Consider the following 20,473-nt stretch of genomic DNA (forward strand, 5'->3'; position numbering starts at 1 on the left):
GTGCAGTTGCAGTCCATCCATGCAGTGATGGGTCAATCGACTGGTATCACCAACAGATCGTGCCTCCATCAAACCAACCAGGAAGAGCAGCAAGAAACTGAGCCAACGCAGTGCAACGATCGATCGATACAGTGCCATGATCGTGAACGGAATCACCACTTGTGACGGTTAAAGCTTATCCTCGTGTTATGGTCGCTGTTCTTCGTATCCTCTGCGTCTTTATTAGAACTTTACCCGTGGCGTACATTGCAATGAAAGTGCTTGCCCACTCCGACAAACATCTCCGTCTAGGCGCCCTTGTTTTTGAATCTTTCCGCTGACACTAACAAACCATCCGCGCAGATCGCGCACTACTCGGAACACCCTTGTAGCAACGTAAGCAAAAATTAACGCAAGACCGTAAGCACCATCAAGCGCCGGATAGCGCCTGGTATAATATAAATCCCCATCCAGAACATTGCGAACGGACTACTTCATGTACGGCAAGCACCGGTAGAACGCACACACAGCGAGAACCTCCTCAACCATGGTGCTGCAAAGAGTAGTGGAAGCGCTGCTGCTGCTGGGCCTTCTAGCCCTCACGCTTCCAGCGACGATCAGTAGCGCTTACGAGCTGACGCTCGAAGGTGAGCTCGAATCGGGCATCAAGGATTGGTCCTGCAAATCGTACTGCAACAACTGCAACTGTACGGCCGAGTTCATCCCGGACGAGAACCTGTGTCTGTGCTACTGTCCCAACCCGACGGAAAGTGAGTATCATGCCACGGTTTTAGTGAGGTTTTTTTTTTATGTGTATACAATGTCAAATTCTCTGCCTTCCCACCGACCAGAAGCGACCTGTTTCCAGTTCGTGCGTGAAACGAACAACATACTCGGCATCGAGTACGATCTGCAGGTGCGGGATGCGGCCCGCAGTGTCATTGGAGTGCAGCGAAGCAAACGTGACACTCCGAGAATGCAGCGAAAGGCTAGAAGGAAGGAGCGCATGGACAGACGTAGGGAAATGCGGAAAGAGAGGAAAATGGTAAGTGTTTCTTGAATTTTGTTTGTTTGTTGCTGCTTAGGATTGGACTGATTTTAAATTGATCCCATTTTGTTTTTTTTTCAGAACCGAGGTGTGGTGGCCCCCGCTGCTTAGAAATCGCCATCCATCGTAAGACCATCAAACTGGTCATACCTAAGTGTAAAAATAAATATTTTAACTACTATACCAATAAACGTTATGCTTCTGGATGTCTACATATGTCCAGAATGAATCTGAAAGTGTATTTGTAGTTGTGGAATCAACTTGGTTCTGAATTTGATTTCTAATGTATGTAAAATATACAAATTGCATCGCTTCTAGTATAAAATTGAGATATTGTACGGTCTATCAAAGTCTCCTGTTCTCCCACATCAGACTATATTTTGCAATGGTGTGGTCTTCTATATCCTATCCAATACATTAAATATTCTTTATTCTGATCGTTTGACACAACCCATATCGATGCTTATACCTACATTAGTCTCTAACAGGGTTGGTTTATCTAGGATTCATTCGCTCACTTACAACATGATTATCTTACACTGCATAAGGGGAAATAATGGTCTGTCCATACTTGTGCATATGTCCATTGCTAAACCCAAGACGAGTGCATTAATCCCTGCACAAGATAGACAACGGACCAAAGTTGTCTGATGCATGAAGCAACTTAATTTACTTCATAAAATGGATAATTTTGCATCAAAATAATCAATATTCTGGGTGCGTTTTTGCCTTCGTCATACATATGTGTAATTATGTCTATATATTTGAGACATTTATCTTCAACGCCAACTGCAAGGACGTAGAAACGATCATGTAGAAACCGACACAGGTACCAATTAACTCATAGGATTAATGAGTCTATTATTATCTCGAATCAGGATTAAATTTCGGTAAAAAAAAGGTATTTCAAGGTAGTCAAAATCATTCTTTCGTAGCGGCAGATTTATAGGAGTTGAGAGGTGCTAATAAAAGGGAAAGGTTTAAGGCATAGGATAGATTGGAATAAGACAATAAGACATGAAACACATTAGTTTTTATATTATTCATTTATTTTTTAATTCATTTTTTCACAAAACAATAGATGTTTTGCTGAATGATCCTAGCAGATTTATTTGCAAAGACTAATCGACCAGCTTGTCGACCAAACCACATTAGCTTACACGAGCTTTTATTGAACGATTCGTATGAGTCAGGAGGACCTTTAAGCGGCACAAGTTTCAGCAACAGAGATAAATCATTTTAAGGCGATACGTTAACTGCAAGCTGAAAGGAAACATTCTCCAAGAAATACACAAAATAAAATAATGTAAAGAAGACAAGCTTTTCTCGAAAAGAAACGTTAATAAATATATATTTTTGAAGGAATACGGGAATTCCAACGAACAATCATGCGGCGAAATGATCAACTAAGAAAAGGATGATCGTCATTTTTTCGAGTTCTCGTACAAACAAAACTTTTAAGCTAACGAAGAAGGTGTGTGTATGTGGTGCACCATGAGGAAAAGGAAATGAACCAAAGACAAGTACACACTTTCTCACTTTCCACTCACTCTGACCAATGGTCTCATCTTTTTCCCGCGATCCCAACCACACCCACCGCAAAAAAAAAACCATTTCTTGCTTCATCTCCTTAACAAAACCAGCATGAGCAAAAAAAAACACACACACACACATATGAGACAACCGAACCCCGTGGGAGACGGCGGGCGTATTTTCCACGCGCCGTCCCAAAGACATGCCGTTTTCTCAAACAATCGCAGGATTTCGCACCCTCCAAACGTGGCCAAAATTGGGAGGTCCGTTGCGTTGCGAAAGGTCATCCAAACAAAACCTTCACCACGGAACCACGAGCACCGTGGGGCTGTGGTTTTCCTTAAAGCCCGGCCAGCTCGGGGCGCTGCCACACCGAGGTAAATGTGCCTCGTTCAGCAGAACCGATCGCACTTCGCTACCGGAGGCGGAACAGACACAGTCAGCAGAAAAGGTGCAACACCCGCGTGGCAACAGAAGGATGGGTACGGACATTGGGAGAAAGTGGTCGCTGGTGGCATCGGTGTTTTCCATCGGTAAGTGAAATGGCCAGCGCGCTCAGCAAATTCCTTTCGGATGGGGAGTGCAGTTTGAAGGAACAAACACAGTGCAAACAGGACAAACAGCAATAAAAAATGCGTTCTCTTCTACAGCGCTGACTCTCTCCAGTGTGCAGGCCAATGAGGTCGTAACGGTGGATGAAAGTAACTGCAACATCAAACCGACCGTGATAAGCTGCGAAAAGAATAGTAAGAAACATCGGTGGCCTGTGGTCTGTCCCCGCGCAACCATTCCACTGATTGTGCGGCCACTCTTTTTTACGTTTTTTTTTCAGAGCTAGCGTACAGTGTGGTGGTGCCCGATTCCCATGGAGGTCAGATCGTCTTCAACCACAACATCGAACGGATACCGGCAACGAAACCACCGCGACCGACGCGCAAACGCCGACCCGCTGCGAATCGCGCCGAACGTGTCGGTGTCTTCCGTACCTTGATGCGGGAGAAGGCCTCTGCGCTGAAGGAAAAGATGGCCCTGCTGATTGCTAGGCGACGGGCGCAGATGAGACGGCAGCGTAACCGCGTCAATAATAGAGCACGTGCTCGATAAGTGTGAAGTGCGTTGACGGGGGAAACGGGTTGCACGCTCGCACTATTAATTTATTTTGTCTTTATTGACCGATTCCACTACCGAATGGTTTTATGTGTTAAAAATTGTTCATCATTTTGCTGACTTTTTTCCTTTTATTTGAAAAACTAATTTTGCTCCAAAGCTCAAGCTGGACAAACAATCAATGTAAATAAAATTGAACAAAAATATATAAAATCACACTTTAAGGGATTTGTGGTTTGGTGTGTTTCGGAAATAATTATTTGAGTTACTGAGATGATCAAGAAAGGTAAAAGCTGGGTCCAGAATCAGTGCCAAGATTGAAACAGGTTCGAGATCAGTTCCAGGATCGGTTTAAGCTTAGGATTAAGGAACAAGATCACTTTCAGGACCGATACGAATTCAAGATCAATCAAAGAACTACATGGAGGGTTTCATGGGTTCTGCCACATTTGGTGTGCTTTCTTGACTCTTTCATACTGGAAGTGATTATTTTGGCGCGCTGGTACTGTAAAGCTGTCACTTTAGTGGATCTTGTGTAAAGGGAAGTAGAAACCTTATTCGACTGGCAGATAAGATGTTCCAATTGGATTCCAAATGAGCTAACCCTTGGAAGCCCCTGCAATAGAATTACAAAAACTGTTTTGCATAGCCCATTAACCGTGTCTGATGAACTATTTTAAAAAAACTTAAAAGGGATGTTGAGCTCTTTTAAAGCAATCCTTTCATCTAACAGCTATGGTCTTGTGGACCATTTCTTGTGAAGATATAGCAAGTTCCAACAGTGATGGAACTGAATTAAATTGATTAGATTCGTTTAATTCTACTTCGTACTTAGCCATTAGAGCTTGTTGGCCAAGTTCCTCTACCAATAACTTTTCTCTAACTATTTTATCATAGTTTTTTCATCCTCTTTACCGCCAAATCAAACGCTGTTCTTAAAATTTTCTCTCAACAAACGCTGTATGAATTATTTTCGGACTAACAAAGACACTTCTTTGTGCCGCTCCCGCTTGTTAGCAGACGCCCTCACCGCCATCGTACATATATACAAATTGTATTTATACAGCCGCATTTGAACCAAACAACGTGAAGCAACGTGTCAGAAATGCAACAAACTTACTTTTCGAAGAAAGTAACACTTCTAGCTGATCAACACTAAGCCATCTCTGTACATGTGGAGCTACGCAAGCAAGCAATCAGGTAGAACATTCCTTTAAACCGACTCTTACTAGGCCACTGGTTTACGATGCCGATACGCGGCCGCGGGTTCGTCGCTTGTTTTGTAACCTTGAGATACTACTGACGGTACCAAAAACGTTAGTTACAAACGCTAACCGGGACAAAACAAAAAACATAAACCGAGGCGAGGTACAACCTCGCAGTGGAAAGTCTAAACATGGTTGGTGCGATGATAAATTTCCGTGAAAACAACGGATACAAACCAACCGTGCTGCTGGTTTGGGTACCGTACCTGCTCACTTAGTCTACAGACCTACAAGCGACCACAATGCAGTTACAGCGACGATTTTGTCTTTTACTTGTTGGGGCGGCCTGTCTAGTGTTGCTGGTGTCACTGCACGTGGATGGTAAGTGATTGGAAGATTTGGGCGAATTAATTCGAACATGCTACAACGTCAACGTGCCTTTCCAGTGGTTCAAACGGCATCGATTTATGCGCCGGATTTCAACGACAGCAGTGCCCACTTCCTCGATCAACAGCGATCCTGTCGCGATCTGTGCAGCTTCTGCCCAACGTGCAATGGGTTCTACTGTGGGGAGGAGTGCATCTGCGAGTGCAGTCAGGATCCGACAGAGCGTAAGCCTATTTAACCAACGCTGAAGAGCTCTTTTTTGGATCGACCTATCTCTTCCCTCTTTCCCAGACGCTAAGTGTATCGACAAAATCAAGGCCAACAGTGAACAGCTTGGCCTGGAGTACGATCTGTTCATCCAGCCGCCACAGAAACGATCCACCCGTACCCGATTCGGGCGGCGGGTTAAAACCACACCGGCCGAAACGAACGACAGTGCAAAGCTGTCCGGTTTTCACAAGATTCTGTTCTCAAACTTCGCAACGGCTAAGAAGGTCACCGTGCCGGAACAGCCACAACAGGAGGCCATCGGTAGTACGGTGATGGAAGTGGCATCGAGCGATACGGCCGTCCAGGAGGATCGGTTCAGCAAAGATCCGCTGGAAAAGTCCGAAGTTGTGGAGCTTTTGTTCAACTGATTTGGCTAGCGTAATCGAAATGAAAACCGAACTAGTGTTATGATTAATTCTTACTATTAAGGAATAAAGTTTTACATTGAAAAGATCAATTTGATGTTCAAAATGCTTTTTTACAATTTCCCTTCCAACAAAAAAACAAGCAAACAAAACAATAAAAACATGAAAATAGAGCGGGCTTTATGTTCTGTTACTAGTGCAGCCATTATGGGAGTGTTCTGTATTTAAAGCATTTCTTGATCCAGCTCTATATACGGAAATAAATGCCCTTATGCGGCAAGAATCAAACCAAAGCTTCAGGTATCTTCTTAAAAGGCTGGACTCCGTCACCAAACAGACACGTAGACACGTCCGTTTCGGTGCGGATAAGCGGTGAACTGAAAACCGAAAGACTTACCAACGATAACTACCGTGTCCTGATTGTTCGTGCCAGCGAATGGGAAGGCACGTTTGAGATAAATCACATGGAAGTGGTATAAATTTAGCGTGCACAACGCTACTCCCGGCTTGTTGTTTGCTCACTGTTTGGACGACTGCGAACAAAAACGAACCATGATTATCTATAGAAAGCTTCTGACCCTTTCGCTCGTTCTGGCCGTTGGGGTTCTGGCATGGGGACTACCGAGCAAACGGGCGGCTGACGATGCTGGCGAGACAGTTGCCGCTGCTGGTGAGACGGACGACTACAACCCGCAATGTCTGCCGCTGGAATACTTCGACAAAAGTAAGTTGCGATAGCAATATCATTCTTTTCGGTAAACAGGGACTTAAGCCAGCCTTCGCTCTTTTGCAGTTCAATCGGAGAAAGAGGCACGGGCCAAACGTGACGAGAAAGCAGTCGCTGTTCCCGCTGAGGAAACGAAAGACGGAGCGGAGGACGAAATCGTGGCCCAGCCGGGGTTTTTCGTGCCAGCCCGTAGACGTCGGCCGTGCTTCGGTCGCGGACGAAACTTTACGAAGGATTGTGGCCCCGGTCCAAGGGTGCGTAACTGGCGGCGGAGACCCCTGTGGAGGCGCTTCTGATTGCAATCAGGTGATACCTTGTTTCTTTCCAGGCGTATAGGGTGAAAAACTTTGTTATGGCAAAGCCTCCAGCTTCTCCTCCACCTTCACCTCCAGTCCCACCAAAACCGCCCCACAGAAAACCCTAAAACATCGCTAATGGATTAAGCCTTTTCCTCTGGCCGAAATAGATAGACTTACGGTTGAAGCTTGCGTGTTTTGTTTGTTTATTGCGCTGTTTTCCCCATACCACCTTTCCATTGCCATTTCCTCAGATGTGCCATTTATCGACGCTTTCCTTTGCCCTTCTTCTGGCCAGCGCTCGACGAAGCTGCGGCCTGCGATTGTTCCTGCGGCTTGGCCTGTCTACTTTTCAGCAACGGAATGGTCTTCCCCAGATGCACCAGTATGCTGTCCCTCGTGGCGTACTCCGAGTTAAGCGGTGCGCCATCATCGTTACGCAGCTGGACGCGTATCCGACCGCGGCATTGTAGCTCCTGAAAGAAAAGGAAACGATTGTTAGCAAAAACATTTTCACTTCACCCCGCAAACAAAATGTGTTCTCTTACCCTGCTTCGCTCTCGTGGATACTGTTTCAACTCAACCAGCACGTTCATGTTCAGCGCCTGCAGTACGTCGCGTATTTCCTGCGGCGATGGATCGTCTACGCAGTACTGTTTCGGGATGCGGCGCCCTTCCTGGCGCGATTTCTTCCGGTTGATGTACGCCGGATAGATGCAGACCCATCGTTCGCGGTCGCTGTGCTTCTTGTCGGGCGACCAGGGTGTTAGGGGCGGCGGTCCCTGCATCCGCGAGCCGCCTGGATGTCCCGGATGCGCGTGCATGGTGGCCATCGCTGTTTGAAAGTAGTTTGTCTTATTAAATTGCACGGTATTTCAAAATAATACGAGGCCCAACACGTTCTCGTCGCAGAAAAACAACATTCGAATACACTCGCACTGACACGTCGTCGTCAATGGGTATTATTTTGGTGTCAAGCGTTTCTGAAGGGAGCGCCAATGACAACAATGCTCCCTTCAGTAGCGTCACTGTCAAAACACAGGGTGGCCAGCATAATTTACATGTAGATTTTGTGCAAAAAACCTTTACTGATACAACAAACCATAATTTACGACTGTGAAATGGATTATATGAGAATCATAGCTAAATACAAGGTCTCTCATAGATGAAAAAAGCTTCATCTCTGAACCGCAAGCTAAGTGAATTTTGTTTATCACACAACTGTCATAGCGTGGCTCCCCGTTCAACAAAGAGAGTCCGGCAGAGATTTGCAGTGCTGTGATAAAACATGATAAAATGGTACCTTTACTGCTACATTTTCGATTTATTCGACTGAACATATTTTCCTCTCCTGTGTGTGTTGCTAATTTCTCCCTCACCTTTCAGCTACCGAATCTGACAGCCGAATGTGGCTCGTTTACGTCCGAAATAGAAACCCTTGCACACACTTTCGCTCTCTTTGCTGCGCGGACCACCATCCAAATAGCTGACAGTGCGTGTTTAGCAACAAAATAGAGTGCCATTCTGCTTACTCACAAGTGTGGACTCTACCGCGAAGGTGTTTACGTTCATTATCATACCGTGCCACGGTCTGCATCTCGTGTACGAACAGCGGCAGAATTATCGATCGAATCCAGACCGAGACAGAAGCAAAAAAAAGCCCCAGCCAACTCATCTCCATTGCGGACAACTGCAGAGGAAGCTGCAGAAAGGATTGGTCTGCCACACGGTCTGCGACTGAGCAGCTATCGATCGGAATTTGCGCTACATAGTGTGTGGTGTTGATCTTGAAAAAACTTCTACCCCTTGCTTGCTGGTCGCGTCCCGCATTGAGAAATCACCTTGTGGCATCCGGTGGAAGCGGTTGCAATAAAGTTTAAACAAAAAAGTAAGGTCGCGACAAGTTTGTGTGTGCGTTTGCAATAGAAGAGAGAAACCCGTGATCCTTGGACGAGTCGCGATGAATATGCATGAATTGTATGAAATTATAGAAAAGTGTCACGACAAGTCATCCCAGAAGGAACAGGATGAGGTAAGTCGGCTGTGCGTCCGCCTTTGTGTCTTTGTGTGTTCTCCGTGTGGTTCTAGAATCGTCCTGCAAGCAAGCCTTGGCTATGGGAGAAAGCAATAAAATCGGTTCGTTTCTTTCCAGACGCTGCTGCAACCATTTTCGTACATCCAGCAAATTCCCGGAAAGCAGGTCCGGTCGAAGCTAGCGCTAGCGATAAACCATTGGCTATACATTCCGAACGACAAGCTGGCGGCGATAAGTGAGATTGTCCAAATGCTGCACAATTCCAGCTTGCTGTAAGTGACTCATTCCGTTTCCACGCCCACTTGTTTCCCCCCCTCCCCCCACCCGCCTGCTTCGATGGTTACCCGTGCGGCAGGCAAATGTGTTTACGCCAACGGAAAGTGTGCTGTGCGACGAAAAGCAGCATGAATGTTGTTTGTTTATGTTGGCCGCCTCTCCCTTTTCTCGCTTTTTGCCCATCCCAATTAACTGCCGCGCACTTAACAAACTGCCCGTGACTAATAAATGTTTTTTTTTCGCCTTTCCGCGCCTGCCCCGCCCTCACTTGCACGCTCCGTGATGTGTGATTCTCGATGTTCTATTTCCAGCATCGACGATATCGAAGACAATTCTATCCTTCGCAGAGGCATCCCGGTGGCGCACAAAATCTACGGCGTGGCGAGCACGATCAATGCGGCCAACTATGTGCTATTTTTAGCGCTGGAAAAGGTCCAGCAGCTGGGGCATCCGGATGCGACGCGGGTGTACACGGAGCAGCTGCTGGAGCTGCACCGTGGCCAGGGTATGGAGATCTACTGGCGCGACAACTACGCTTGCCCGACCGAGACGGAGTACAAGCAGATGACGATACGGAAAACGGGCGGCCTGTTCATGCTGGCCATCCGGCTGATGCAGCTGTTTAGCGAAAATCGCAAAGATTTCACCAAGCTGACCGCGATCCTGGGGCTGTACTTCCAGATACGGGACGACTACTGCAACCTGAGCATGAAGGAATACTCGGAAAACAAGAGCTACTGCGAGGATCTGACCGAGGGCAAGTTTAGCTTCCCGGTCATACACGCGATACAGACGCAAAAGTACGACAAGCAGGTTTTACGTGAGTATTTGAGGCCCGTGCCTTGTCCGTGGAAACACTGTTTCTGGACCATTGCCAAATGGGCATGCGGTGTTCTTTGTCTTTTTTTGCGAGAGCGAATAATTTGATTTTCCCCTAACCCCCACACGCAGACATTCTACGCCAACGGACGCGCGATGTCGAGGTCAAGCGGTACTGCATAACGTTGCTGGAAAAGTTGGGCAGCTTTCAGTACACACGTGACGTGCTAGAGTCACTCGACAAGGAAGCACGAAAGGAGGTAAGGGAGACGAAGGGGCACGTTCGCACTCGAAATTGTTTGCTCATTCTCGGTGTTTTGAATCAGCCTCCCCTGCGCGCATGGCTAATGTTATTTTAAACTATCGATTCATTCGCAGGTGGAAAGTCTTGGACCGAATCCAATTATGGAAGCGTTGCTGAACGATTTGCTGAGCTGGAAGCAAGTTTCCGACGGTATGACGGTAGATGACGACACGACGCCACCGTAATCAGCTTGTTACATTTAAGAGAAAAAATGCTAAGGAACTCGTTTAATAATGCGGAATTTTGTGAGGAAACCCGATTTCAAGTTAAATAGCTTTAGCTTTGCGTGAAAGTGGACGTGAAATTTCAGGGTTTTTTTTTGTGCTATATTCAGGCTACAGACCATTTGATATTTACAAGAATATGGCTTATCATATACCAAAAGAAAGGATGTAAATTAAATGCATGTCCTTGTGATTCTCCGCTGATCATTCTTATCATTATCACTGTGAACAAAGCGGGGAATCACAAGGGAATGTATTGAATTTCATATTTCAATACATTTTAAAGCTTAAATAGTTGGGAAATTGAATGACCTTTCTTTTGGTGTACGAAAAGCCATATTCTGATTAATATGTAGTGATATATAACAATAAAACCCCGAAATGTCACGTTCAATTCCACTGAAGCTGTAACTCGGGCTTTAGAATGAAGCCATTTCTTAGGCGTTTAATTTTAGGCGTAACGCGCTTTCCGGCTGACCAAAATGTGAGCGACAATAAGTATAATAATAGTGGAGGTGTTACTACGGACTCATAAATTATCTTCCAATGCGGTAAAACCACGGTAGTATAGCTAGCACAGCAGGTTTCTCACTTTAAACGTGGCTGTTGGCACACTTTCTTACACTGCAATCGTCTCTTTACACGTTTCAACTATTTCTGTAGCGGCTCTTTGAATGGTTACAGAAAATTCGCTGTTTAAACAACATATGACTTACGATTGACAATATGGAAATAAGATTAAAAAAAAAACGGCTAGTAGATGTAAAGCTTGAGCCAGCTAGACAAATCATGTAATTACATGCTCAATATGTTACATAGCATGGCCGTGAGGCTCGAGAAACTGTGCCAGCTATCTGAAATTAACAGACAAACTACGCTAAAATATGTGCTGTTGCGTTCATGTGTCCCGCTAATAGTAGCTATTCCATTTCAGCACGTTGCAGTCAGTGCTGCAAAATGTCATGAGAATCACCATCGAAAACAATGAACTTATCCGTGGTAGCTTGATATTCAAGCCGAACAAGCCGAACGCGACGTGGAAGTGCTTGAGTCAATCCCGATACTCTGTCAGACAATCTGAGCTTAATGCCATCGCAAGCATAATCACGATTTTTTTCTGGCCGTGAACAGTGCTGCCCAGTGATGTCACTTTTTCAGTCACCAACACTCATGACTGAAACGAGGTGAGACTCAAACAGTTGGTGCACCAATCATACGCTTGACGACATTTGCTTAGCACCCAACTCTTGGTCACTCACATGGTCATGACATTTGCTGTCGGTGATCATCACGACATTTTTGGAATATACTAGGAGTGTGGTCCCAAGCAACAAAATGATCATGCTTTCTCACTCTGTCTAGTTTGATTGGGACCATTCGCACGGACCACATATCGCCCATGACTATCGTGATGATCATCGACAGAAAATTTCCCAATCAAGTGACTGATCAGGAGTTGGTTGTACAAAATGTCACTAAGCATGTGATGGTCGCAACAATTGTTTGAGCCTCACCTCTGATTAGCATAGTAGAGCTCGTAACATGATTTTGTTTCAGGCGAAATTGGGTATAGTCATAAGTGACATTCTGCAAAACTGATCACCGTGAAAAAAAAATCTTGATAAAGTGTCTGACCAAGCGTTTTCTGCTAAAATGTCACAAATAATGTTTTGGTCACATCAACTGTTTGAGTATCGCCTCTGATCATCACAATTCAGTACGTGACGCTGACATGTCAGAATTTTCAGTCACAATTGTTATGACATTGACAGTAACATTTTGCAGCACTGGTTGCAGTACCTTGAGGGAATGTATTGCTAGCATTTCTAAAGCTTACCCTATCACCCTTTGCAAACACAATTGGTATATGAATGTAAAAGGAAAATACTTTTAATGGAAATGGCATTTGCGTGTGTGAGAGGGCGAGAGAAAGGAATTGCCAAAAGCTTCGCAAAGCCACAACGACAGTGTTGTGGTACAATCCTACGAAACGTTCTCCAAGCAGTGTATGCAGTCAGTGCTTTTATCTGCTTTTATTTAGTATAGGCGCAGTGGCCATAGTGAAAGGATCGTATTTATTTAACATCTTTTAACTTTCGTTTTCAGTTTGTTATATATTTTGTACATATAGGATTATATTTCGCTCAAGTGTTGTCCAGTCCAGGGGTGGCAAATGCGCAAATTGGAGATTATAAAGGTTAAGCAAGCCGTAGCCATTGGTTTCGGATCGGTAATTTCGTTTTGACACAAGTTATTAGGTGTAGCAGCGTTAAGATAGAATTTCACAAACATCGCTTTCGATTCGGTTATGGCTTGTATTATATTAGATTTAGTTCCTGCAAAGGTCACGTTGTGTGGTTTTTTATTAGCACAATTAGCGTTGCAGGAAGGTACGGGAATGGAAAGCGTGAAAAAGCATCGGACTAGTTAGTCAGATAAGGGATAATGGTGATTGTAGAAAGATGAAGGGAAAGGCTTTTGAAAAACTGTTTGTGAGAACATTCTGCCATTGAAAACCAACCGTTTAATCCGTTGAAACCGTAATCACCTTCTGCAGTGTGTGATACTGCTGAGCAATTGACCATTCACTCCTATTATTGTTAATGCATTTTTATTGCTGCATCAGATCACTGAACATTATCTAATTAGAGGCCAACGAATCAACGACTTCCTTAGTATGGTAGGCATGGTAGGGGTAGTGGAGCAAAACATCCGTTTGTTCTTTACTGTGCACCGTGGTAATTAGTTCGAACAAGTATAGTTTAAGTCAAAAATGCACATACAAAGCCAACGAATACTGCTAAAACTCATTGCGATCGAATGTTGCGAATCCTTCTGCCCTCTGTACTACCTTGGCTTTGCAAAAGAAATGGATAAAACAGTGCTTTGCATGGCTTGAATTTTAAACTGTACCTCACTTTACACGTATGAAAACTAGACGCAAGCGAAACTAGTCGCGTAACGTATTCAAAACAACGAAGATGTGATTGACAATAAGCTCCCCAGCGTCATCGTCGTGGGGTGCATGAAAAGTTAGGAATCAAATCTTTACTAACCACTATCATCCTCCAGTGTATTGCCATATCAAACCACAGTTCTCGTACCGTATAAAACCGTACAAAATGGTGATAAATTTATCATCCTTTTTCGTTCCTAGATCTACCACCAACTTACCGTTCGGCCTCTCTATCGTACAATTAAAATACAACTTTAAATAATGCACTCATTCTTCCCTAACCGGGTGTCAGTTACGCTGTTTTTTGGTATTTTCATTCACATATGCCGTTGTTTCATTGCTTTTTTCGTTATCTTTTCTGTTGTCTATCTTTTGTTTGTTCTTATTCTTTCTTCTTTCTTTTGCCGTACTGCTCTGTCCGGTTTACCTTATCGTGTTTCTTACTTTATATATTATCGTTTATGATTTTCTACATTACTTTTCTCCTCATCCTTTATCGCTTGGGCTATAATTTTGAGTTACCGTTTCTTTTCCAACAATATTGCTTCTTTTAATAATCTTTTGAATCATTTTACTATTTTCTATAGCGTTTTGTTTACACTCGCATCCTACACACAGACTATCACGTTCTTTTCAAACCTGTCCCGAAGCGTTCCTTCTTGTTCGATCTGCCTTTTGACTAGGGTTCTCTTAATTTTGTGTTCCATTCTGTAGCTTTTCCCCGTTTCTGTAGTAAATGAACCGGTTTTACAGTATTAAGATTCTCTTTTGTAGAGTATTTTACCAACAGTGGGGCAGGAAATTTAAAGAATTAGACAGAACATAGTAAGGTCACTTTTTAAAATCAACTTTAAGGAAAAAGGCGTAAAATATGGTGTACTTTTTCTAGTTCTAGTTCCGAGTGTTGGTCCGTAACGTAATGTAGAACCGTTTCGATCGAGACTTTTCAGACGTTTTGGCTTACCAGAGGCAATGAGAAAAAGCATAGAACGAAACGAATAAATGCAAAACATATCGCTTACTTCCCACTTCAAACTGTGTCCGATTTGTGGGATTTAATTAACCTCTTCTTCTTCTCCTCTCTTTTTCTAATCAACATCAAGAAACAGGAAAGAAACACGTCGTGCGTTCCGAAATCAGTTACTCGGTAATCATGTTCTGAAAGTCGTTCAGCGAACCGTACGTCTCCGGGTCTTCCTGCCGGTGCACGATCTGGGGCGGTCGCGGCAGTGCTAGCGGCACGGGCAACAGCTCCGGCATCACCGAATGATGCGTTATCAGTGCCCTCAGGGATGTAAACTCTTTCGTAAAACCCTGTAAAAGAGAGAGAGAGAGAGAGAAACAAAGTAAGCCATAAGTGACAAGAAGCGATAACGCCGGAACCAGAGTAAGTCAGTCACAGTACGATCGTACCTTAATTTTATACCCCCGTATCGTTCTTAGTATTAGATAGTGGGCCACTTTCGGGGCCGGCGGCGGTACACGTAGCGACAGCGCGAAGCAGCCCGGTTTGGTTGTGCTTTGGCGCACCAGGAATGCGCCCGGGTTTTGGCGCGAAAGCACCTCGAGCGAAATTTCGCGCGGTATGCCCGCCTGGAACCAGGGCGCCCCTTTCAGCTCGTGCTGTTCCTTCAGGCTGAGACTATCGTTGCGCAGCGGAACGGCCGGTGGGTAGAGCAGGGTGGTCGCCGTATGATTGTAGCGGGGGCCACCGGCATCGAACAGTATGCTAGTTCCCGCCGCACCCAGCGACGTGCCCGGCGTGAGCGGACTTCGGATTGTGCTGCTGCCGGCGGCCATCGTCGGAGTGGTGGTGATGGTGGCAGATGTTGCCGAGCCGGACAGTTTGTTGCTGTTGCTGCTGCAGGTAGTGAACACTGTCGTCGAGAGCGTTGTCTCAGCCGTATCGGCACAGATGCCCTCGTTCACGTACCCGTCCGAGATCGTCTGGGAGGAGCTGGACGAGCTCGACGGCGAGGACGAACTGTGCACAAGCGGTCGGCTATCTTCCGCCGTCCTGAGGATACCCATCGTTAGTCGTTTTACCTGCAAATGAGAAGCGCATGGTTTAGTGAACCGTTTTTTTTTTTTTCTCCCGGAAGTAAACCCTGCACACAGTACCAGCGGGGGCTTTTCGGTCAGCTTGCGGCAGGTGTTCAATTCCGTCGGTGAGTTTTCCTCCTCGGAGCTGTTGGCGGTGCGCGGCACATCCAGCAGGTTGTTGGTGGTGCGGTGGAAGAACACGGTCGTCCCTACGCTACCGCCCGTACCGCCCGGGCCGCTGCAGATGGTTGCTTTGGCCGTGCGGCTGGTTGGTGTGTGGCTGGTGGACAGTGGTGTCGCCGTGCCAATGCCCCCCATCAGCCGGGGCAGGTTGTTTGGTGTCGTTTCGATCTGGTTGCTATTGATGGCGGTGCAGTTCATATTTAGCGGGATGTCGCGCGGTTATGTCGAGCTCACATCACAAGCCGCCGTTCAGTGCTTGGTGTCTTCTGGTGATGGAAGGTGCTTCACAAGCTGAAGAGAAAAAAGGGAAAGAAATTGTTGTAATATAAATCATTATACTTTTTAGTTATTTTCTAGAATCAAATTGTCCCTAAGGAAGACATCTCTACCTTAGGTTTTGCTGCCTTCTGTGTAAGATAACGTTAGAGAAAGGATCTGTTTTGAGCTCACACACATCTTGCGACAAGTTAATATTGTTGACAAATTTTGACATTGTTTGTGACTCTTTGATATAGTTTTACACTATCGAAAGATTGAGCCAAATTGAGACAAAATTTGGAAGAGTTGAAGTTCCAAACGAAGGTCGATAGTTTTGAAGATTATGTCACTGTTGTTGAAATCTTAATACTAGAGACGACCAAATCTCATTCAGAATCATGTATCTAAATGAATCTTCAAAGAGAATCTTAGAATCTCAATTTCAAATATCAATATTCAAGAATCTTTCACGATTCATGGATCTCTAATGATTCATCAATATTGAAAGAAAAATAACCTTACAAGATTCATTAATGTCTAAAGTAACATGAAAATCTAACGACTTAGTTGAAGATGTTCATTGCATTGCATAGTGGTATGTATCGATTTTATCTCTTCATTTCTTAGCTTGTTTCACTATTTGTATTTGTATTTGTTTATTAAACAAACGGACCGATAGGTCTAAATGTTTATATTATAAATAATATCACACATTTGTCAGATACGTTACACATCACGCATCCGCAATTTTCACTGGAAGAAATATTTTCACATCGTCGACGTTACATGAGGTATAAGCCCGTCGGTAGCACAAACGATATATTGTTTGTATAAATGAGAAAAGGTACTTCCTTGAGGGACTCCGGACGAATTGGTAAAGGTGTGAGACTATGGTTTTATGCATTGATTGTAAAGTCGAGCTCTTTTTCGATTTTAGTAGAAACGAATCCTGAGATACGCGTTAGATATTCGTGGATCTTTGAGATTTATAAGCATCATCAAAGATTCATAAGTCATTCAGGGATTCAGAAGATCATAAATGTTAAGTGTTGCATGAATTAAAGACTTATGAACTCTTTGGAGCTTCATAAATATTTGGATATTCAATTTGAGATTGAATTCTCTCATCACTGAAGATGTATATAGATGAATCATTGAGCCAATCATATCATTTGCTAGACATCGAGAAGAAGCATATCATAGAATATATAACATAGAAACATGAAAAAGATAGCATTCTGCTCAATAATGTTGCGAATGTCGGATTGGTAAACGACACCATCAACCAGAGAGCAGAAAGACCAAGAACGAAAAGTCGACTAAGTAAGCAGTACATCACCATATGTACTCCAGCTCACGTTAAATTAGCTAATGAACTGCATTAACTAGAAAGTCATACTGAAATGAACGTATCCCTCTATTGCGAAGTATTGCAAGCCCGTTGCCTTTACCTCCACTCCAATTAATTAATTTAACTCAATTGGCTACCATTTCCCCTTCAGCAGCACTATCGAAATGGCGTGTCACTACTCGTTTGCTGAAATGTGAAACCTTTCCCACCACCTAATGGCCTTCAGTGTCAGGAGTCGCATTAGTGGTTACAACGTTTCCGACGTTTTCCCAACGCCAAAATAGAGGGGAAATACCCCCCCCCCCTTGCTCCTAGTTCCGTTTAAGGTATTGGAGGAAGTTCCAGACGGTGGTCGTTCCGGGTACTGCTCCAATCAATCATCAATCATAATTATCGGTAGAAAAAACCTGCAAGGAAAATACACACCAATCTCTGCCGTTTTAGGACACCGGCTGGATTACCCGGCTGTGCCATTTTGTGGCCATGGCCATGGTTAACATGTAAGCGTGGAGTCGGATTCGAATTCGTACCCTGCCAAATGTGCAAATAGTTCATTAGACGAGGAGCCGCTGATTGACTGAATCACTTACCGAGTGAGCTAATAGAAATTACTTCAAACGACGAAACCTGCACTCGGCGGCGGAAGGCCCACTGAAGGGCACTTACGTTAATTGGATTAATGCTTTCTTCCAACGGGAGCGCGCGAGAGAAAAGCTTTTTCGCGCGGAACTTCCCAAGCGGAAGCTTTCCGGTTGTTGGATAAGATGTTTCAAGGATGCATTTAAGACATTGAGTAAATGCTCGTTTGAATTTCGTTATGGGTTTTTACATTGAATTGATTGTATCCAGGCTTGTAATGCATGATTGTGCTAGCTTAATTCCATTTCATTCGACTGCAATTGCACACCCATAAATCTTCATATAAATTCCAAGTTCACCAATCAAGCCCTGCGGGTGGAGTAAAATTGCAATCAAAAATCAATCAGCTATCCACTACAAAGCGGAATCAGAATCGAATCCACGATAATGGTGTAAAGGGCCGTTTACCGTTTAACAGTCAAGCCTTTAACTCCTTCTCCAGAAGCTAAATTTCGTGAATTTCCATACACACCATTGGAATGCATCAAGCAAAGAACGAACGTCTGTGTCAGGCAACATGGTCGGGGCGCGCACAGCATCTGATGGAGCCTGGTGCTGGTGGTGGCCCCGACCGACCGGCCCAGACGCTAATGGTATTAATTTATTCGATCCCGAGGTGGCGAATACTGTCTAGATTTCATTACTTAGCGAAAGTGTTCGCATCGCGCTTGCGGTCGTAGCGTCCATGACCATTGCTGCACGGGCACGTGGACCGATCAACCGACGAGATGGATCACCGTGCGCTTACGGGATGTTTAAGATTTCCCTCTAATTAAAGCCATGCCGTGCTGTGCGAACGCTCAATTGTAGCCATTTGCGCAAAAACTTTGTTCATGAGATTTGCACCGAAAGCTTGGCAAAGTTTAAATTCTAATTTGCTGATTATTTGCCTAATTGATGATACATCCCTTTGGCCGCTGGGGTGTCTTGCTACCAGCTTCCCACCGCCAAAAATGCTTGTCGCACTGGAATGTAACAAACAAATCCAGCCACTGGACACAAATTGAATCATGCACCTAATTGCGGTATTAGCCAAACTTGTTAGCCCTCCACCACAGCAGAGAGGGCAGCTTAGTATACAGTGTAAAAAGGGGAGCAGCCCGCACAACCTTCTCCATCTTTTAGTGCTGTAAAAGGGGAGTGGGGGATATGAAAAATCCTCCGCAAAAACTCTCTCGTAGACTCCCGTAGCTTTTGTAGCTTTCCAACAACCAAAGAGCTCCTTGACCTTCCCAATGTTTGCAGGGAAACTAATTTAAAGTTTCTTTAGTTTTTGGAGTGAACATCCACGCTCCGCTTCTGGCTGGATGCTCCTTTGCCTCTTCTTCTCCTGCACAGTAAACTGGTGCCATCGGTGCACTTGTTGTTGGGTTCTTTAGTATCCCCTTTAAACCCGACCTGTGAGTGAGTGAGCAGAATCCGGCAACAAAATTGCAAATTGCTGCAAAAGTTGCATTATGCTGAATGCACCGATGATTCAATTGGTAATTTCAACTAGCTCAGGGGCAGTGTTTGAGCTGAGGGAAAATACAGAACAGCTCTTTAGGAGATATCAAATTAATTTGATAATAAATTTCTTCTCCGCCAGCTTGTGTCCTCATCGCCTTACCTGGAGCGTGCTTTGTCAGCGCAGTGCTCTCAAGGACCGGAAGATGATTCTGCAGTACCCACTCAATCACGGGGCAGCTGTCCTGTTTCACTGCTAGCAAGCAAAGAAGAAGAATGTCTTCCTTTGCTCTGGGAAACATATTTGACACGTCCTGTGTTCTTTTACAAGAATGCTTGGGCAGAGCTGCACCCAGCAGCACCCAAACCTCGTGTTCTGGCTGGCTTCGCTGCTGGCAAGATGCTGCTAGCCGTTCAACATTTGTTCAACCATTTGTTTGTCTGTGACCTACTGGTCACTGCATACTTTTAGTAACATCCCATCGGAACCTAGTAAAATTCGGAAGGAAGCTCGGGTGGTTACAGGCTGACGTTCCTCGGTGCTGTTCTGTTTCATTCTTGCTATCTTATTCATCCTTTTTTTTTTTTTTTTTGGAAAGACCAAGCTGACGTTTAACAGTACAACATGCTTTTCTCAGGAAACTCACCGGAACGGTTTGCAAGGATACCGTCCGTACGAATCCGTACATCGAGCCGGGTTGAATAAGTTTTGCATAATAAATGCATGCCAATTTGTATGTATGTGTGTGTGTGTGTTTCAGTGAAGCAAATCGAGAAAGGTTGCAGCCTTACGAAACGGAATTTAATAAATATCTCTATTCGAAATTAAAATGTAATTGGAGTTCTATTATAAGTGACCTGGCAAGAACGATATATTACTATCGTAGATGACTCCATCGAAGGAAAGGTGCGTCTTGAGCGAAGCAAATGCCTAAAACTAAAACTAATTTAAACGCCTTTTAAAGTTGCAATTTCATTTAAATTGTTTCAAAACATGGTTAGAAACTGCCAAATGCTAAAAA

At 44.5% G+C, this 20,473-nt stretch overlaps 4 protein-coding genes across 9 annotated transcripts in view; 2 read left to right on the plus strand and 2 right to left on the minus strand.

The window, feature by feature from the left end:
• The first annotated feature begins 4,528 nt into the window (after positions 1 to 4,528).
• On the plus strand, positions 4,529 to 6,000 carry LOC121594938. Its single transcript, XM_041918795.1, has 3 exons — positions 4,529 to 5,253; positions 5,319 to 5,483; positions 5,551 to 6,000. Exons 1-3 carry the CDS (start codon positions 5,175 to 5,177, stop codon positions 5,895 to 5,897), a joined length of 591 nt encoding a protein of 196 aa, XP_041774729.1. The 5' UTR covers positions 4,529 to 5,174; the 3' UTR covers positions 5,898 to 6,000.
• A 1,099-nt stretch (positions 6,001 to 7,099) lies between these two features.
• On the minus strand, positions 7,100 to 7,887 carry LOC121594939 (signal recognition particle 19 kDa protein). Its single transcript, XM_041918796.1, has 2 exons — positions 7,466 to 7,887; positions 7,100 to 7,393 (listed from the first exon to the last, which is right to left on the minus strand). Exons 1-2 carry the CDS (start codon positions 7,748 to 7,750, stop codon positions 7,181 to 7,183), a joined length of 498 nt encoding a protein of 165 aa, XP_041774730.1. The 5' UTR covers positions 7,751 to 7,887; the 3' UTR covers positions 7,100 to 7,180.
• Positions 7,888 to 8,303: 416 nt separating this feature from the next.
• On the plus strand, positions 8,304 to 14,594 carry LOC121594936 (geranylgeranyl pyrophosphate synthase). Its single transcript, XM_041918792.1, has 5 exons — positions 8,304 to 8,949; positions 9,070 to 9,224; positions 9,540 to 10,048; positions 10,180 to 10,307; positions 10,426 to 14,594. Exons 1-5 carry the CDS (start codon positions 8,878 to 8,880, stop codon positions 10,534 to 10,536), a joined length of 975 nt encoding a protein of 324 aa, XP_041774726.1. The 5' UTR covers positions 8,304 to 8,877; the 3' UTR covers positions 10,537 to 14,594.
• Positions 14,048 to 20,473, minus strand: part of LOC121594935 (tensin-4-like) — a 61,082-nt gene continuing 54,656 nt past the window's right edge. For all 6 annotated transcript variants that reach the window (XM_041918790.1, XM_041918788.1, XM_041918786.1 and 3 more), the window contains 3 exons: positions 15,653 to 16,048; positions 14,945 to 15,577; positions 14,048 to 14,845 (listed from right to left, as the gene is read on the minus strand). In XM_041918790.1, the coding sequence (XP_041774724.1) occupies positions 14,672 to 14,845; positions 14,945 to 15,577; positions 15,653 to 15,955 (1,110 nt within the window). In that variant the 5' untranslated portion in view covers positions 15,956 to 16,048 and the 3' untranslated portion in view covers positions 14,048 to 14,671. The remainder of the gene's footprint in view (positions 14,846 to 14,944; positions 15,578 to 15,652; positions 16,049 to 20,473) is intronic.

Source organism: Anopheles merus, chromosome 2L (assembly GCF_017562075.2).
Source record: "Anopheles merus strain MAF chromosome 2L, AmerM5.1, whole genome shotgun sequence".
Lineage (NCBI taxonomy): Eukaryota > Metazoa > Arthropoda > Insecta > Diptera > Culicidae > Anopheles > Anopheles merus.

Coding starts and splice junctions, on each gene's coding strand:
- LOC121594938 (XM_041918795.1), top strand. CDS start 5,175: ATGCAGTTACAGCGACGATTTTGTCTTTTACTTGTTGGGGCGGCCTGT. Junction 5,254..5,318: donor GGTGTCACTGCACGTGGATG/GTAAGTGATTGG, acceptor GTGCCTTTCCAG/TGGTTCAAACGGCATCGATT. Junction 5,484..5,550: donor CAGTCAGGATCCGACAGAGC/GTAAGCCTATTT, acceptor CCTCTTTCCCAG/ACGCTAAGTGTATCGACAAA.
- LOC121594939 (XM_041918796.1), bottom strand. CDS start 7,750: ATGGCCACCATGCACGCGCATCCGGGACATCCAGGCGGCTCGCGGATG. Junction 7,394..7,465: donor ATCCACGAGAGCGAAGCAGG/GTAAGAGAACAC, acceptor CTTTTCTTTCAG/GAGCTACAATGCCGCGGTCG.
- LOC121594936 (XM_041918792.1), top strand. CDS start 8,878: ATGAATATGCATGAATTGTATGAAATTATAGAAAAGTGTCACGACAAG. Junction 9,225..9,539: donor CTGCACAATTCCAGCTTGCT/GTAAGTGACTCA, acceptor TTCTATTTCCAG/CATCGACGATATCGAAGACA. Junction 10,308..10,425: donor ACAAGGAAGCACGAAAGGAG/GTAAGGGAGACG, acceptor ATTCATTCGCAG/GTGGAAAGTCTTGGACCGAA.